At 34.4% G+C, this 16,426-nt stretch overlaps 6 protein-coding genes across 7 annotated transcripts; 3 read left to right on the top strand and 3 right to left on the bottom strand.

Moving 5' to 3' along the window:
• Window positions 1-2,052: 2,052 nt before the first annotated feature.
• On the top strand, window positions 2,053-4,482 carry LOC17877128 (WAT1-related protein At5g64700). The gene is made up of 7 exons (XM_006279580.2): window positions 2,053-2,352; window positions 2,475-2,537; window positions 3,035-3,151; window positions 3,265-3,517; window positions 3,690-3,848; window positions 3,956-4,107; window positions 4,194-4,482. Exons 1-7 carry the CDS (start codon window positions 2,174-2,176, stop codon window positions 4,342-4,344), a joined length of 1,074 nt encoding a protein of 357 aa, XP_006279642.2. The 5' UTR covers window positions 2,053-2,173; the 3' UTR covers window positions 4,345-4,482.
• Window positions 4,483-4,673: 191 nt separating this feature from the next.
• On the bottom strand, window positions 4,674-6,736 carry LOC17875097 (neurofilament heavy polypeptide). Its single transcript, XM_006279579.2, has 2 exons — window positions 6,392-6,736; window positions 4,674-5,910 (listed from the first exon to the last, which is right to left on the bottom strand). The coding sequence occupies exons 1-2, from the start codon at window positions 6,653-6,655 to the stop codon at window positions 4,972-4,974; spliced, it is 1,203 nt and encodes a 400-aa protein (XP_006279641.1). The 5' UTR covers window positions 6,656-6,736; the 3' UTR covers window positions 4,674-4,971.
• Window positions 6,737-7,506: 770 nt separating this feature from the next.
• Window positions 7,507-8,473, top strand: LOC17876134 (protein BOLA2). Its single transcript, XM_006281324.2, has 3 exons — window positions 7,507-7,607; window positions 7,978-8,000; window positions 8,111-8,473. Exons 1-3 carry the CDS (start codon window positions 7,545-7,547, stop codon window positions 8,310-8,312), a joined length of 288 nt encoding a protein of 95 aa, XP_006281386.1. The 5' UTR covers window positions 7,507-7,544; the 3' UTR covers window positions 8,313-8,473.
• On the bottom strand, window positions 8,434-9,787 carry LOC17875242 (mediator-associated protein 2). 2 transcript variants are annotated; one of them, XM_023783010.1, is made up of 5 exons: window positions 9,707-9,787; window positions 9,404-9,569; window positions 9,201-9,300; window positions 9,032-9,112; window positions 8,434-8,914 (listed from the first exon to the last, which is right to left on the bottom strand). In XM_023783010.1, exons 2-5 carry the CDS (start codon window positions 9,521-9,523, stop codon window positions 8,550-8,552), a joined length of 666 nt encoding a protein of 221 aa, XP_023638778.1. In that variant the 5' UTR covers window positions 9,524-9,569; window positions 9,707-9,787; the 3' UTR covers window positions 8,434-8,549. The 2 variants fall into 2 exon arrangements, with proteins under 2 accessions (XP_023638778.1, XP_023638776.1); XM_023783008.1 differs by having other exon boundaries at window positions 9,672-9,742.
• A 199-nt stretch (window positions 9,788-9,986) lies between these two features.
• On the top strand, window positions 9,987-11,656 carry LOC17875129 (50S ribosomal protein L15). The gene is made up of 4 exons (XM_006280859.2): window positions 9,987-10,499; window positions 10,773-10,856; window positions 10,944-11,033; window positions 11,144-11,656. The coding sequence occupies exons 1-4, from the start codon at window positions 10,089-10,091 to the stop codon at window positions 11,408-11,410; spliced, it is 852 nt and encodes a 283-aa protein (XP_006280921.1). The 5' UTR covers window positions 9,987-10,088; the 3' UTR covers window positions 11,411-11,656.
• Window positions 11,657-13,153: 1,497 nt separating this feature from the next.
• On the bottom strand, window positions 13,154-13,673 carry LOC17875754 (protein IDA-LIKE 2). Its single transcript, XM_006281326.2, has one exon. The coding sequence runs from the start codon at window positions 13,441-13,443 to the stop codon at window positions 13,165-13,167; it is 279 nt and encodes a 92-aa protein (XP_006281388.1). The 5' UTR covers window positions 13,444-13,673; the 3' UTR covers window positions 13,154-13,164.
• Window positions 13,674-16,426: the final 2,753 nt, after the last annotated feature.

The following is a 16,426-nucleotide window of genomic DNA, read 5'->3' as shown; positions in this document are numbered from 1 at the left end:
TAGTAATGATAAAAATTAAATGCAGTATTCAATAATAGTACATCTATATGACATGTAACATGTTTATTTCGATGGCGCCGACCTTCCTACCTAGTCCTCGGACGGAAAGGTCCGTGAGATATTTGGTTGCGTAGATTGTTCTAATGATGACTTTTATCGTGACAAATACAATCAGCGCCAATCATTAGTTGAGTAGTTAAAACAAAAGAAAAAAAAATACTAAACGATACCAATTATACTATTTATCAAGACCATGAATTTGGCAAAATAAAATGTGGGTTCTTAAAAAAGGTATTCCAGGTTTTTTTATGTTGGTTTGAACGACCCAGCAGCACATGCTATATGTATTTAGACACGAAATTAGAAAAAAATGTTTTAGAAAGGGGGAAAGGGACAAGAGACTCATAAAAATCTATGAAATAATATATATCCTATAGAGATCTCATATACGGATTAGTTTTGCATGGCCATAACTCGTGGTGACCTGGACGTATGCGTTTGTACAATCACATTCTGCTTTTGCCCTTCTATATGTAAAACCACACATGTCTATATGGGTCATCAAACACTTTATCTCATTGGTCCTTTTGAATTTTATTTCCTAACTTTAACGGTTTCTTTTAAATTGATTCTCATATCTTTATTAACAAGATGTATGTAGAGCTGTAGACAACAACATAAAAAAAGAAAGAAAAAGATGTGGAGTCCTAGCTAGGCGTCTTTAGTTTTATCGGATATATCTCCCAAGGGACAACTTATTTTTTAGGCTTCTCTGTAATGGGTCATGAGTCATGACTGAGTCTACAAAATCCAGATATACTAACTAGTATTCAATAATCAATATGCACAAAAAGCGGATCAGAGAACTTTAACTGTTCCAATAAATAATATCTCTCGATGTATTACTTAACTAAACCAATCAAATTACGTATCAATTTTGAACCTCTTTTTGACAAATCAATAATGAACGTTGCACACAGTAACATGCATGTTTCACGAACCGTCCAGGTAAAGGCGGGTGTGTGAGTGTGACCACACACGCTATAGCTATATATTTTCAATCAGAGTTCATATATGACTCCTCACCTTTGTAGGGATAGTGTTTGGTCTGATTGTGAGTGGAACAAGAGTCATTTTTTATTACTACTATAGGTTTGCGATCAACTACTACTATTTTATTCGGTTCTGTCGTTTCTTTTAAATAAAACAACGATGATCAACCTGAGTTCTATAATATATGACGTTACCATTCCATAGCAATAATTAATAGTCACGCGCTAATTGGTATGGAATCATTTTCTTCTTTAATTTGAGAAGCATCATAATGACGTACATGATTGCATAACGATTGAACGTAATTGCGATTCCAATCAGTGTATTGTGTAATTAGGAAATCCAACAGAACACGAGCCTTATCTCTTTCAATCAAAACCATTATGTGTCCACATTAAAAACAACAAAAAACCTTATTATATGTAAGATTTACTAAATGTTTCATTATTGCAGCTATCTTCCCTCTTTCTTTCATGTCTTTTTTTTTTAACTTCATGGATTCATCATTATATTCCTTTTGAAAAAATGTGATTTCATCATTTTACTAACCAGTGTCTATTTTCTTTAAATCTATGATTCACATTCAAAGTGTTGTAAACTATATAAAGCCACACCCTGCAGTAGATCTAGAAAGTGTGGTGATTAATGGACGGAAAGAGAAAAAATATATACTTTTAGACAACATCGAAAATAATATAATTTGGTTGGTAATAGTTAGATTGTGACGTCTTTCTTGAGAATCATATATATATATATATATATATATATATATATATATCAAAAACAAAAAATAATAATGATGAAATTATGAACTCATTAAAAAGAAGAAGATAACCAAATTATAATCAACCACTATCTTAGTTACGTACTTATAAAAATATTTATTTCGTTACTTTGTAACACTACCGTAACAAGATATCAAACTGATGCGTGCTTGCGTCTGTACTTATATAAATACCCCACTTAGTTTCTTATTCTAACTTAAAGGAAGAACACTAAACTATATTCAGAAGAAAAGAAAAAAGAAGAGAAAAGAGACAGAGAAGAACATTATAAACAGTATCCCATTTATACATCTCCAAGAATTCACAAACAAAACCAAACATCATCAAATCGATCGATGGACATGGAGTCAAAGAAACCATATATGATGGTGACTATAATACAAGTCATATATACGATCATGTTCTTGATCTCCAAAGCCGTCTTCAATGGTGGAATGAACACTTTCGTCTTCGTTTTCTATCGTCAAGCTTTTGCTACCATCTTCTTGGCTCCTCTTGCTTTCTTCTTCGAGCGGTACATATCTCTATATTACTCTCTCTTTCTCGATCTCCCTGTCTATGTCTGTGTGTATGTACCATAAATTTTTGTAAACTTTCTAAATATGTTCATTGTATTCTTTTTATTTCTTCCTGTAGGAAAAGTGCTCCACCTCTTTCATTTGTGACCTTCATCAAGATCTTCATGCTCTCTTTATTTGGGTATGTCTGCTTCAAGTACATTTTTATTAGCCCTTAAACAAGAAAAAAGTACATTTTATTTCATTTGCTTCGAGATTTTTGTTTGCGTGTATATGTTTATGTCCATTTAAAGTAACAAAACTCCAATTTTGCTTGTTCTTCAATCTAGCATCATTTTATATTGCAAAATATACAAAGCAAAACATAAAAATCCATAATAGTATGAATTGCACAAATATTTACGTTTTCTTGTATTTCTTGATAAAATGTAATTTAACATGTAAAGTTTATACAGAACAAAAGCGAATTGGAATTTTTTTTTTCTTTATGCGTTTACACTGTTGTGTGTTTTTAAAGGAAAATAATTAAAATTATTTGTAGAAAGTTCATAAACTTAAGAAATAAACAAAAAAAAATGCGCAAAGGGAAAAATACAACGAACACTACAATACTATATATATGTACTAACGTTATATATGTTGAATTATGTTAAACTTTATGTATGTTGGGGGTTTCAGTGTGACAATGAGCTTGGACTTAAACGGTATCGCATTATCATACACGTCGGCGACTTTAGCCGCAGCCACAACAGCTTCTCTTCCGGCCATCACTTTCTTCTTGGCTCTCTTATTTGGGTATACCTAATTACAAATACATGCTAAGTTGACACCTTTTTAATTAATTAATACCTAATTAATTACTCTTTCTAAGATATACATACTTATATTTTTTTAATAATAAATTAAAGAATGGAGAGGCTTAAGGTTATGAGCATACAAGGAACAGCAAAGCTTGTAGGGATCACTGTGTGCATGGGAGGGGTAATTACCTTGGCACTTTACAAAGGTCCACTACTGAAATTACCTTTATGCCATCATCTCTATCACGGCCAAGAACATCTTCACCGGAATGATGTTTCCGACGGTTCCACTTCGTGGCTCAAAGGCTGTTTCCTCATGATCGCCTCCAACATTTTATGGGGTCTCTGGCTCGTTTTACAGGTATCTATATATATCTATATTTTCAAATTGATTTAAACATTTATCCCATTGAAACTACTGTATAGGCTGAAGAGTTGCGTATTAGCCAAAGTTTAAACCCTAACATTCAAGAGTAACTGTGACAAAATTCTCTGCTATCTTTGATATTAGTTTGGTCTCGTTTTTAAAACAGGGCCGTGTGTTAAAGCTCTACCCTTCGAAGCTATACTTCACAACACTTCATTGTCTCTTGAGTTCGATTCAATCCTTTGTCATCGCAATTGCTTTCGAGAGAGATATTTCCGCATGGAAGCTTGGTTGGAACCTAAGACTCGTTGCAGTCATTTACTGCGTAATTATCTCACTCTATTTCATTTCATAATAAACTAATACAGTATGTCATAAATTCAAAGAATATTTATATTAATAAATCTAAACGTGACATTATATTATACGCAGGGGTTCATTGTAACAGGCGTGGCATATTATTTGCAATCATGGGTAATAGAAAAGAGAGGACCTGTCTTCCTATCGATGTTCACTCCTTTGTCTCTCGTCTTCACTCTCCTCTCCTCAGCGATTCTTTTATGCGAGATCATCAGTCTTGGAAGGTTCTACAAAAATCTTCTTGAATATATCTTCATTTTTCTTATCTATTCAAGAAAATTAACTGACGCATGTGTAATATGTTTTGTAGTATCGTAGGTGGATTATTGTTGATCATAGGACTCTACTGTGTGTTGTGGGGGAAAAGCAGAGAGAGGAAAAACAGTGGTGTTGGAGATAAGATTGATCTACAGAAAGAAAACGATGTCGTGTGCAATGAAGTGAAGGTTGTCATTAGTTGAGAGATATTGTATTAGCTTTTATCTATATATATATAAGATGTGCTAAAAATTAGGCTTTTTATGATACATGTGACTAATCATTCACATATAGTAGAGTCTAGAATCTCTTAAGAAATCTTTGCTTTAACTACTTTTACTTTATCACTTAACTTAGGGTGGTTTCTAACTTTTCATAGGTTGTGTGTTATGAAAAAAAAAAGAGAGAGCTATATATATGTAAAATACTGGTCACAAACTTTATTCTTATTTTGATTTTCGTGTGATTATTAATGATGATCATCAACCGGCTGAATATGTTAAAATTTACTAAACATATGTAAGTTAAATTGTTAAACGAAAATTTCTTTATTTGTTTCAAGAAATGATCTTTTCGATCTTTTGCAAAGTGTACAACTTGGGGACATGCAAAAAGACTAATTATCCCCATATTTTTGTGAAAAATAAAAAAATAAACAACAACAATAAGAGATATCAAACAAGGGACATAAACTGAAATTGCCTAAAGAATATGCTAAATCGTTTTTTTTAGTGATTTGTTTTTGTTTTATAAACCATGAAATGGTTTTTTAAAAAAATATATAATTTTAGCTACTCCTGGTTGGTAATTTCTCTGTAGTCTCTCGTAAGTCATTTGGTGGTTCCTAAATCAGGCAATGTAGTAGACTCGTTGACTTGCTTCTCCAAAGACGCAGCTTTTGCTTCTTCCTCTGTTTTAGGCAACACCATTTCTTTGTCTCCCTCAGGATTTTCGAGCTTTTCTTGAGCATCTTTAAACTCTGGAGCTTTTGTTTCATCTGCATTCTTAGCGTTCAATGCTTCTTGATCAGTTTTAACTGCAGATTCATCTATGACCTCAACCTTCGATGTCTCAGGAGTCTTGACTTCAAAAACCTCTGGAACTTTGATATCTAAATCCTCCGTAGATTTAACTTCTGAAACCTTTAAAAGTTCTGATTCTGCTACTTTAACTTCATCAGTCTTAACTTCTTGAATGTCCTTATCCTCTAAGACCTCAGGAACATCTGACTCTTTTGTAACCTTAATTTCAGACAGTGCAGGAGCAGAAACTTCTGAAATATTCTTGTCCTCCAAAACCTCAGGAACGTTTGATTCTTTTGCATCCTTAACTTCAGACAATACAGGAGCAGAAACCTCTGGAATATTCTTATCCTCCAAAACCTCAGGAACATTTGATTCAACTTCAGACAATTGAGGAGCAGAAACCTGTGGAAGTTTAGACTCTTCTTCAACCTTAACAACTTCAGATGTTTTCTTAGCTTCCAACTCCTCTGGGAACTTAACTTCCCAATTCTCTGAAAAATTCTCTTCAGCTTCCTTAGCTTTAGGAGTTTCAGGAGACTTAACCTCAGAATCTTTTGGAATCTTAACTTCGAGGTCATTTCGAGTCTGGACGTCAAAGGTTTCTTCCGGAGCTTTGACAGTAGAAGCTGTTAGAGCAGAAGTATCAAGCTTTGGAACCTCTGAAGGACCGGTTTTGTTTTCATTGGCCTCTGATTTTATCGGCGATAGATCAATTACTTCTTTTTCCAATACTACTGTCTTGTCCTGTAAAAACAAAAACTCATCCAAATTGATATGAAAAGTGAGAAAACCAGAAAATAAACCGGTCCGGTTTGGAAATGCTGGTATATAAAATTATTGTAACTCTTTTCTTTTGGGTCAAACAAATTATTGTCACTTTAGTTTCCACTTCCACAAATATAAAATGTAAAAACATATGCACTAACTATTGAAAATATTTTAATTTTCAAAAAAAAGTGGTCCTTAAGTTAAAACTTAGAAGGCAAGAGAAGCTTTTTATATAAACTCCTTAAAGAAAATACGGTCTGGTTCCTCATCACTTGCCGGCCATAATATCAAGAAGAATGTACAAAAAAGCTTAACAATGAAATAATATAACTTTTGATTTGAATCTCAATTATTATTTGCTAATTATATGACTAATCATCACACATAAACATTTGAATCTAATAATATCCATATTTTGTTGAATAGTATTGCAAACAATTATATATATGAACATTACCTCATGAAACAAGTGACTGAGAGATGGGCGTTTGTGGTTTTCGTCAACGTCATCTTCAATCAAAATCTCTTTTCCCTTCTCGCTCCGTCGTGCAGCAGCCGCAGCTTCCTCCTCCTCTGCGGGGTTAGGAGCATTGTTCTCGCTCTTCTCAGGCGCCGGATCTTTGTCATGATGATCAACAGGAGCCACCGAATCTCGCTCCACCGGAACAAGATCCTCCTCAGAATCTTTGAGAACCTTTGGCTTGATGGCACAGTTTCCCATCTCTCGTTAAAAACTCACAGATAATGAGAAACCAAAATATTTATCTCTCTCTCTTAATTTAGCCTTTTATCTTCCGAGAGATTTGAGAGAGAGAGAGGAGGTGTTAAAGGGATGGTCAAAGAAGAGTTTATTGTCCTACAAATTCTCTGCGGCCATGAAAAGAATTATTATAGAGAGACCAAGATTTTTTATTATAATATATAATTCATACTTATGGTTTTTTTTTTTGTGTGTGTGGTAAACCTAAATTTATATTGTACTCAAAAAGGACGTTAATCTGATTTGTGTTTGTACTAGCTACTACGCAAATTAGAAATATATAAAAACGCTCTCTAATCATAGAAAAGATTTGTATTCGAATCTTTATTTTGATGCATTGTATATTATTGTTTTTCCTACTGAATCGAGCAGGGGGTGGATATTACAGAAAAAAAAGAAATAAGTATATGCTTTTTATTTACAGTACCCATGTTGTCCATATAATGACAATAAAACAAATCCTCCACATAACGGTCAAATTTATACAGTGGGGCATAGGACAACTTCAAAAGCCTTGTTTTGTATTTCTTGGTTAAGTTTTCTGTACGTATTGTCAATTTCTTATTTGGTTGGTGCCAAGACTGAATGCGAATGCCGATGCTAAATCCATGATCGCAAATTCGGATGATGGACCGAAAAATACAGCCCATTAAAGATCAGGTTAGGTTTGGGTTACATTTTCTTACCCTTTTTGGGTTTATGGTGTGTTTATGGATAGTATCGAATGTCATAAAGTTGAGAAGAAGAGAATATATTCGGGTCGGGTCCCGTATTCACTTGGTTCACCCATTTAGAGTCATTAAGGACACACTAAGTTTTAGCAAATCACCGCTGCACAAACTTTAAGCAGATGGGTGTATCCAAGGAGCAAGTCATAGCTACATTGACTTCAAAACTCAATCCTGTTCATCTGGTAAGTCTATTGATTCCCTTACCTGCTGCAACTTTTATTCTGTTTATGGCTACTGAAGCTGTCCAAAAAGTAAGACGAAATTTAGAACTTTGATTTATCACACATGCATCCTCTGTTCTTTGATATATTGGAGAAAGATGGATTTGCAGATAATGACAGTTTGAAATTTTTTGAGCTGGTCTCTTGATGAAAAATAGAATTACTAAATTGGATCTTACGCATGTTTTGTTCTTAGATTGACTCATACACTCATTTATGTGGTTTGTGTGAATTATAATATGAGATTATTGAAGCAACAAGTTTACTTTGTGATCTTTCTCTGTATACATCACTAATTTAGTCATTTGGCTTGATTTATATGTAAAACTAGGAAGTCATCGACACATCTGGAGGGTAAAGTCTTCTGATCACTAAACCGTCACCACCTTCCATTTCTTCAATCTATGACTTTTGACATCTGTAATTTCCAGTTCTCAATCTTAAAGCTTTACTCTTTGTTCCAGCTGCGGTGCGAGTTTTGTGGTTGAGATTGTCTCGGAACAGTTTGAAGCGAAGAGATTGCTTGAGAGGCACCGCATTGTAAACGCTGCTCTTGAAGAAGAGATGAAAGAAATCCATGCCCTCTCTATAAAGAAGGTTCAAACTCCACAACAATGGAAGCCAGAATCACAACACTCCGAAACAACTCCAACCACAGAGGCTTGAAGTCAAAAAGACAGCAACAGACCTTAGCTGTTGTATTAATCTTGCACCTTGCTTAAGATAAAAAGCCTGTATTTAACTTTGACCAGTTCCAAGGTAAGTTAATAATAAGCTTGTACTTAAATAATCATGTAAGGCGAGATTACTTATAAATTTGAACACAATACTGGATGTTTATCGTTTGCATATTCGAAATTCAACATCTTAACCATCAAGAACACTTGTTTTAAAGAACAATTACTACTCTTCCATCTTCACCTTCTTCTTCTTCTTGGACTTTCCCGATCGTTCTGAAGAGCCTGAAACCGTACTTGTTGAGTTCCCATGTTTACCTGAGGCAGACTCTGAATGTTTTCTTTTTGGTGACTTTGGAGCATCCGTGAAGCTGGAGAACAGGCTCTTCTGTTTGCTGCTACGTGAGGAAGCTGAGTGTCGAACCGACTGTCCACTTTTATGGCGGCTACTTTGACTTGGGTTAGAGTATTTCCCAGAGGAACTCGTCACTGCTCCAACAAGCTTCTGCTGGCTTCTGGCCTTTATAGTCTGAAGCAGCTCGGTTGGTTCAGGGTAACGAACTAACGCAACTCGCCGAGAAATACTCCCACCTACCATGAAACGGAGAATAACATTAAGAATCATTAAAGAAGCAGGCAAGGCTGAGTAAACTGAACGATTAAGACCAGACACATGAGTTACTTCTAGAGCAATGTGGGGGAATATACCAATCACGGATTCTTCAGAAGGTAAAATCACAGTAGATTCAGTATCTTGAGGAGCATAGCTAACAAGGTCAAACTTGGTACCTATCAAAACCAGAGAATGGCAAATTAATTCAACCACTAACGTAGATAATGAGCCAACCTTTGGAGATCAAGTCCATGATAAGCTTACCAGATGAATCCACAAATCCTCCAATTGATCCATCTTTGTCAAAATCATCAATCTTGATATCGTCACCACCTATTTCTGGAAACTGCGATGAAGCAGATCCCTATAGTTGAATAGAACATTGCAATAAGATCAATTGCGTTAAACTTCACTGAACAAGCTCAACCAAATTTAACTCCATAAAATAAAATAAAAACTAAACATACTCGGGATATAGGGAATTGGAAAATCCAAATCTCATCGTCAGAATGGGACACTTCAGTCTCTTCTAGCTGCTCGAAGTTATTGACTATGAAACTTTCGTTAGGTTGGTAATCCAATGCCATCTCTTCCTCAAAATCAGGTCTCACGATTTCACAAAACCTGCAAAACCTAGAAGAGAAAAAAGCTTAAGCTTTTAGACATCAGAGAACTCAAACCAATCAAAATCGCAAATTCATAACGAGGAAGCGACGACTGAGAAAGAAGGGTTACTTCGTCGACGGCTAAATGAGAGAGAGAATAGTTACCGGAGAAAAATCGATGCGGCGATGACCTAAATCCCGTTACAAATTTATTTATCTCTCTCTTCTTCTCACGCAAAACGACGTTGTTTGGGAAATACATTTGGTTCTTCCACTAAACCGGAAAAATCAATCGAGTAATGTGGGCACCTAACCGGAATTTGTGCTTAGAACCTTGGATCATAAATGGGCTTTAAATGACAGGGCTGAAGAAGCCCAAATACGAATGCAACGATGGCTGCAAACAACAACGATAAATGTTGTTGATCCAGAAGAAGAAGCTCTTCACTGAAATCTCATAAACCCTAAAATCCCCCGAAATGGAATGGTAAAATTTCAGAAAAAAGATCTCAAATTCCAAAATCTGATTTGATCCCGCAACGAAGAAATGATACGAAGAAGAATCTCATCGATCATATCAACATCACTCATCAATTCTTCGACTTCGATTCACCAAACCGCAAAACCCAGATTCATCACTTCTTCGCCACTTCTTCAATGCCGTACTTCTCCGAGCTTTGCTCAAATTCCTACCTTTATGAGCAGAGCTTCCTCGTTTCAGGGAATTAGAGCGTACAGTTTACTGAGCTTGAACGATCTGAGAGACAATGTGCCCAGAAAACTCAAGACGAGGAAAGGTAGAGGTATTGGGTCTGGTAAAGGTAAAACTGCTGGAAGAGGTCACAAGGGGCAAAAAGCTAGAGGAACCATGAAGTTTGGTTTTGAAGGTGGGCAGACTCCATTACGACGCCGTTTACCAAAACGTGGCTTCAAGAACAAATTCAAGCTCCATTTCCAGGTAAAGAAAAAGCTCGTGCTTTTCAGTTCTGGGATTTGTTTTAGAGGTCAAGTTTCTGTTTTTGTAGCTTCCATTGATTCAAAGGGTTTACAGCTGTCATTGATTCATTAGATTAGGTCGGGTTTGAGAATCTAAATCAGATGGGTCACACTTTTTCTTCTTTCTGAATGCCATCAATGCTCTGTATTAGCTGCTTGTAGTGAAGTAGATGATCAGGATTGGAATTTCAGAGTTCAAATTACTAAAAGGTGATATAATTGTGGTATGATGCAGCCCGTTGGTCTTGGAAAGATCGCTAAACTCATAAACGCTGGGGAGATAGATTCTCATGAATTGATCACAATGAAAACGCTCAAGGTACGATCATACTCACTCTTGACTCACCGGTTTAAGATGGAGTTGATGATTCTGCTCTTTAGTAAACCCATTTCCGCTGGCTTTCAGGATGTTGGAGCCATAGGAAAGCAAATAGAAGACGGAGTAAGACTAATGGGTCGTGGTGCTGATGAGATTAAATGGCCACTTCATTTCGAGGTTTACCATTTGCATTATGAACTTTTGCTCTGTATACTCTCTGCATTTTCAAATTTGTGCCAAGTTATAGTTAGAAATTCGATTAATCGGTGATAGCATGTTTACTTCAGGTTTCGAGAGTGACAGTTAGGGCAAAAGAGGTGGTGGAAGCAGCAGGAGGATCAGTGAGACGAGTGTATTACAACAAATTGGGCTTAAGGGCATTGCTTAAACCGGAATGGTTTGAGAAGAAAGGAAGGTTATTGCCTAAGGCAGCGCGACCACCTCCTAAGCAACAAGATAAGGTTGATAGCATCGGACGGCTTCCCGCTCCGAAAAAACCCATTCCCTTCTTTGCAGCTGAGGAGAACAAAGTTGAGTCTCCTATTGAATCGTGATTTTGGGTTGGCTTATAACGTTTGATGGTTCTGCTGAAGTTGTTTGTGCTGTTTCTTGGTCAATGTTGGATATTTTTTATTTTGACAAATAAGGTCTTTCTCCTATTACTTTCTCTGTATTTGGTCGCAACAAGTTCTTAAGCATTTTCAGACTTGTTGTTTGGGATCAAAGCTTCGTTCATGAAGAAGGTCGAGGAACCATGGAACAACATATACGATAGATTTCAATTATTTATCCAACTATTATGGTTGACGCAAGTTGTCAGCCAATTTCGCTATATTCATTTTTTGGTAAAAAAGTGGAATGTGGAAATTATAAAATATGAAAATGGACTGACATTATTTTTTGGTTGATGAATTTAAATAATAATAATAATAATTTTGTTTGCAACGGTGACAAAAAAAAAAAAAAAATTGTTTGCAACTGTCCTATATAAAGACTGATGTACATATATAAACAATGTTTAAATTATTACCAAAACACTAACAATGTTTTAGTTACGGGACCGTCTGGACTCTGGACTCGTCGTCGTACGTGAGTTACCTAATTTATAGAAAAAGACATGATTGCCTGAATTTAAACGACGGAACGTGAAAAAAGAAGAAGATAGTTTTCGAGGTTTCAGAACTCATTACTCTTAACAAACATGTAATGATGACGACTGTACTGTTAATTATAGCCCTGACTATTTTTAAACAACTTACAAAAATAGAAGAGTACTTGATTGGGTTTCTAATCAATTATCCATAGATCTGATTTAGACTTCTTAAAAACGATGGTTAATTGCTACAGTGTTTTTTTGGGTCTAACAAGAATCATTAGGGTTCCTTACTTCCTTTGATTTCGTATCTAAATTATATTAACAGCATATAAATTTCTTATTTGTCATGCAATTCAAAATATCATACAACTTTTAAAAATTACTTAATAGATTTTTTTTTCTTATTGATGATACCTTTCTGATCTATATAAATAGCTATTGATGATGATCACCTTCCCGGCATAAATGTCACGTTTAATGTCAAAATAAATTATCTGGCTATAAAATTAGATGCAAACTTGGTCCATCACATTGACAAATCTCAATAGACATTTCAAAGACATTATTGGTTATAATTGAAAACAAATAGATGGATCCCAAGAAAATGAAAAAAAAAAAAAAAGTCGATAATATATCTCAAGACCAATCTACATCAGACTTTTTGGATACGCCATATATTTCAATTAGCTCATTAAGTTTAACGATTTGACCTATTCTTAAAAAAAAAATATAAACAAACACCACATAATTAGTCCTTGTTTAAATTCATAAGTCAATTTCGAACTAATTGTAAACTTAAAGAAGATTTTTTTTTTTCTTTCACTCGAGTTGATCATAATAACAAGATCGAAGTATATCATGAAGATGACTGCAGGCTCTTACACTTTGATACGTGCAATATTACACATATTCGAGATATCGAAAACAAAAAAAATACAACTTCGAGTTACAAATCCATAATAGATTATAAATGTTTTGCCTTCTCGATATGAATCAAACCAAAAAAAAAACAACCATTTTCTTAGCATCACAAAAAGAAAATAGATAAAGGAAAAAAAAAAGCATTTACAGCAGCTTGAAATTCATAAGCAAAAGGTAGAAGAGTAAAACCAAAGTAGAAGAAATACTATAAAGTAAAACAAATTAATAGAAAGAAATTAAGAAAAAGAAAAGGTGATGACCTTTTAAGGGTTTTTTTTTTTTGGTTTTGGTTCAAGGAGAAGAACGATGCCAACTAAGTAAACCGATATCATTGTGTTTTCTAGAGGGACCAGAAGCTGGAACTGGGAAGTGACGTGGCAAGAACCCCAAGAACTGTTTCGATGAAGACGGAACAGCGTCTTTGTGTTCCTTGCGTGGTTTCGAGTTGAAGACGTTCGTATTTGTTCTTGCTCCGTTACAGAACCCTAGAAGAAGAAGGAGAAGGAGAAGAAGAACAGTTCTTGTGAAGAAGAAGTTGATTCTTGATCTCGTCCGGTTTCTAGACGACATTGTTGAAGAGAGGTTCTTGTGGGAAGAAGAAGGGTTTCGTTTTGTTTTTGATGTTGTGAAAGGTCTTTATTTTTTAGTTTGTTGTTGATGGGAGAAGAAGAGGAGATTGCTGAATGAATTTGTTGACAGCAAGAAATATGGGCAGATTGAGATTGATATTGAGAGAGATTGATAGAAAGAGAATATGACTAAGAGGTTTTTTTTTCTTTTTTTCTTTTTGAGTTTATGTTTTCGTGTGTATTTAATTTACTTCTGATATTTTGTATTTCTCAATTCTCTTTTTTTTTTCATAAACAGTGCAACTGTGCAAGTAGTTGTAGACTTGTTGACAACTGGTTTTGGTCTACAAGCCGAAGATCTCTGTTTGGTGTTTAGACTTATAATTGCATAAGTTTTAAGTTGAAAATGAAAATGTTGCAGGGAGAAATTATTTATTTTTGACTAAATTATTGTGTTCATGACTTTTTTTTATAGGAAAAATGTGAAAGTTGTTTAAACGAAGATTTGTTTACTGAAGAAGAGATGGGATCAATGTTTTGATGAATGCTGAGAAAAGTATAAACTTTTTTTTGTATCCTCCATATTCGTTTTTCACTTTTTATGCAAAAGTTATTGAGTAATGAAAACATTCCATTAATTTCATCAACAACACTTAACGAGATAGCTCGCTACAACTGTTATGATTATATATTTTCTAAACAAAATTATCAAATGGAATGGAGAAAAAGACGTTTGTACGGCGCAATAATTTGTTCTTTCTCTTGTCAACAACAGTTGCATATATAAGAAAATATTGTAAACACTAAACACTATTATTGTACACTGTTTTTTTAGTTATAGTGTTTTTGGGGGATTATCGTAACTCTTGCTTAATAATTTTATTTATAAAATTGGTAACTTCAAAATGATTTAGTTGAATGCCATTTTCGAAATCACATGTTTTCAGTAAGATTTTAGTTTTCATAGTCTTCAAATATTTATTTAACAAAATATTTCAGACAATGTACATATGTATTTTCTTCCTACCAAAAAAATATCTTGCTGAAATTATTATTTTCATGTATAGCTTTTTTCATTTAGTTGATATATAATCTATAGTATGTAATAATTATCATTAATTTAGACAAAAATTAGAAAGGAAAGAAAAAGGTTACAACAAATCAAACTAGATTCATTTGTTTCTAGCTTTGGATGCAAGGTTTCATGTCACCTATTCGTGTTCAGTGAATAAGAAATATCAAAGATTAAGAAAGAACGGAGAGAGTGGGCAAAGAGGACATAATTATATAAAGTGATATGGTAAGGTAAAGCCTTTTTATATATGTTATGTCATGACTCAAAAACTTTATACATTATTGTTTTAATTTAATTGCAATAGTTCCTATAGTTTTCTTTGGTTAGGAGAGAATATGACAGGTCCCAGTCTATTACATATAGTGACCGATTATAATTATGTCACAACATTGTAACTATTCGATCTTTATTGCAAAATCTTCCTCAATATAAGCTACTTGAAATGCATATATATTACTATTTTTTGTATAGACACACGTATGCATACAGTGCATATATCAATCACCGTTCTTGCCATTTCTATCTTTATCTTAAGCTTTTTTTTTTCCACAGAGTTAGAGGTTCTTCATTCAATGCAACGTTTTCCCAACACTTTTATACGATTTTACTATTTTTTTTACATCCACTTCTTGTAAAGAGAAATCTAATAAATGATACATCTTTGGAGCCGTGTGTCTAATAAGCATACAAAAGATTAATGGGCATGTTTACAAAAAGCTCAATAGTATATGATACTGTAACTAATTAAATACAAATTTTACTTCTTGACTGATATATACATATGAGAGTAGTATGGAGTAAAATGACTCCATTGTCCCAATATTATGAGATGAAGAAGTACACGAACAAAAAGTAAACTAGAAAAGAAGAGTAGTCGTAATGTCAGGAACAACAGTTGAAATCTAAAGTTGGTCTGAGTCCCATACCTTTCTCTACTATTTCAAACACTGACTACGTCTTAGCTACTTCTATTACAAATATAGCAATCGTACTTCTCCACTATTTATTCATTCTTTTTTATTTAAAATAATATTTTGAAAATAAGGCAACACGAAACTGACTGACAAATCTAGCTAATCCCTAGATTGGCTCTGTACAGGTTTCTAGCGAAGAAGTATAGTTATGAACCATTGTTTAATTCAATGTAGTATCATGTATAGATGTACATACATCAAACAATGTATATACTTTTGGTCACATAATTCTGATTAGTTAGACATTGACCGACATTTGTTTTGTGATTAATGTTGATAAACGTAGACCACCATTCACACTTTGTTTTATGACTCCAAACGCGAAAATGTATTATGTGTGATGCAGAACAAAGGGAAGAAGGACGTTCTGTGCATAGCGTGATCCTTATCTAAGTATGAAAAAAATTTAACCGACATTGCTAATTGCATCTCTAAGTTAACACTAGTTAAAAAACATATAATCTGGAAATTGTATGTTTCCCCATTGGTTGCAACTATTTGAACCCTCAAACGTTTATTTATAAAACAAAGACAATATTTGGACAAAGACAAATATATAATAACTAGTATAATATATGCACACGTGCGATGGTGTTTAATTATATGCGTGATAATATTATATATAGAGAGACTTGTGAAGAAATCAACGTCACGTACTTGAATACGCGTATAGCGTACGGAACGGTCGGGGTAAAGGTGGTGCGAGGCATGAGCCGCATGACTCATGAGTCGAGCGTCACGAGTCACGACTCATATGAATCGTGAGTCATAAATATTCATTGCAAGTGATGGAGTAATCACATGATACGTCGCACCAAATATCGTGTCCGACAGTTCAGAGGCTGGCTGGCATAGAAAAAGGCTCATCCATATTTCCTATTATACATGTACTCGCGCATACATACGTACTAAAAATTCTAGAATGCATGCAGTAC

The sequence above is a fragment of the Capsella rubella genome, unplaced genomic scaffold (genome assembly GCF_000375325.1).
Source record: "Capsella rubella cultivar Monte Gargano unplaced genomic scaffold, Caprub1_0 scaffold_8, whole genome shotgun sequence".
In the NCBI taxonomy this organism is placed as follows: domain Eukaryota; kingdom Viridiplantae; phylum Streptophyta; class Magnoliopsida; order Brassicales; family Brassicaceae; genus Capsella; species Capsella rubella.
The sequence above is the reverse complement of the archived record's forward strand: the minus strand, read 5'-3'. Positions and strand labels throughout refer to the sequence as shown.

Bases quoted from the DNA above. Each gene is read 5' to 3' on its own strand.
- LOC17877128 (XM_006279580.2), top strand. From the start codon at position 2,174: ATGGACATGGAGTCAAAGAAACCATATATGATGGTGACTATAATACAA. The intron at 2,538-3,034 runs GTATGTCTGCTT...TGGGGGTTTCAG, and splicing joins TTCATGCTCTCTTTATTTGG to TGTGACAATGAGCTTGGACT. The intron at 4,108-4,193 runs GTTCTACAAAAA...TATGTTTTGTAG, and splicing joins GAGATCATCAGTCTTGGAAG to TATCGTAGGTGGATTATTGT.
- LOC17875097 (XM_006279579.2), bottom strand. From the start codon at position 6,655: ATGGGAAACTGTGCCATCAAGCCAAAGGTTCTCAAAGATTCTGAGGAG. The intron at 5,911-6,391 runs GTAATGTTCATA...TTGTTTTTACAG, and splicing joins TCAGTCACTTGTTTCATGAG to GACAAGACAGTAGTATTGGA.
- LOC17876134 (XM_006281324.2), top strand. From the start codon at position 7,545: ATGGGTGTATCCAAGGAGCAAGTCATAGCTACATTGACTTCAAAACTC. The intron at 7,608-7,977 runs GTAAGTCTATTG...ATGTAAAACTAG, and splicing joins AACTCAATCCTGTTCATCTG to GAAGTCATCGACACATCTGG. The intron at 8,001-8,110 runs GTAAAGTCTTCT...TCTTTGTTCCAG, and splicing joins GTCATCGACACATCTGGAGG to CTGCGGTGCGAGTTTTGTGG.
- LOC17875242 (XM_023783010.1), bottom strand. From the start codon at position 9,523: ATGGCATTGGATTACCAACCTAACGAAAGTTTCATAGTCAATAACTTC. The intron at 9,301-9,403 runs GTATGTTTAGTT...ATTCAACTATAG, and splicing joins TCCAATTCCCTATATCCCGA to GGATCTGCTTCATCGCAGTT. The intron at 8,915-9,031 runs GTATATTCCCCC...GTTTCATGGTAG, and splicing joins TTCTGAAGAATCCGTGATTG to GTGGGAGTATTTCTCGGCGA.
- LOC17875129 (XM_006280859.2), top strand. From the start codon at position 10,089: ATGATACGAAGAAGAATCTCATCGATCATATCAACATCACTCATCAAT. The intron at 10,500-10,772 runs GTAAAGAAAAAG...GGTATGATGCAG, and splicing joins AATTCAAGCTCCATTTCCAG to CCCGTTGGTCTTGGAAAGAT. The intron at 10,857-10,943 runs GTACGATCATAC...GCTGGCTTTCAG, and splicing joins TCACAATGAAAACGCTCAAG to GATGTTGGAGCCATAGGAAA.
- LOC17875754 (XM_006281326.2), bottom strand. From the start codon at position 13,443: ATGTCGTCTAGAAACCGGACGAGATCAAGAATCAACTTCTTCTTCACA.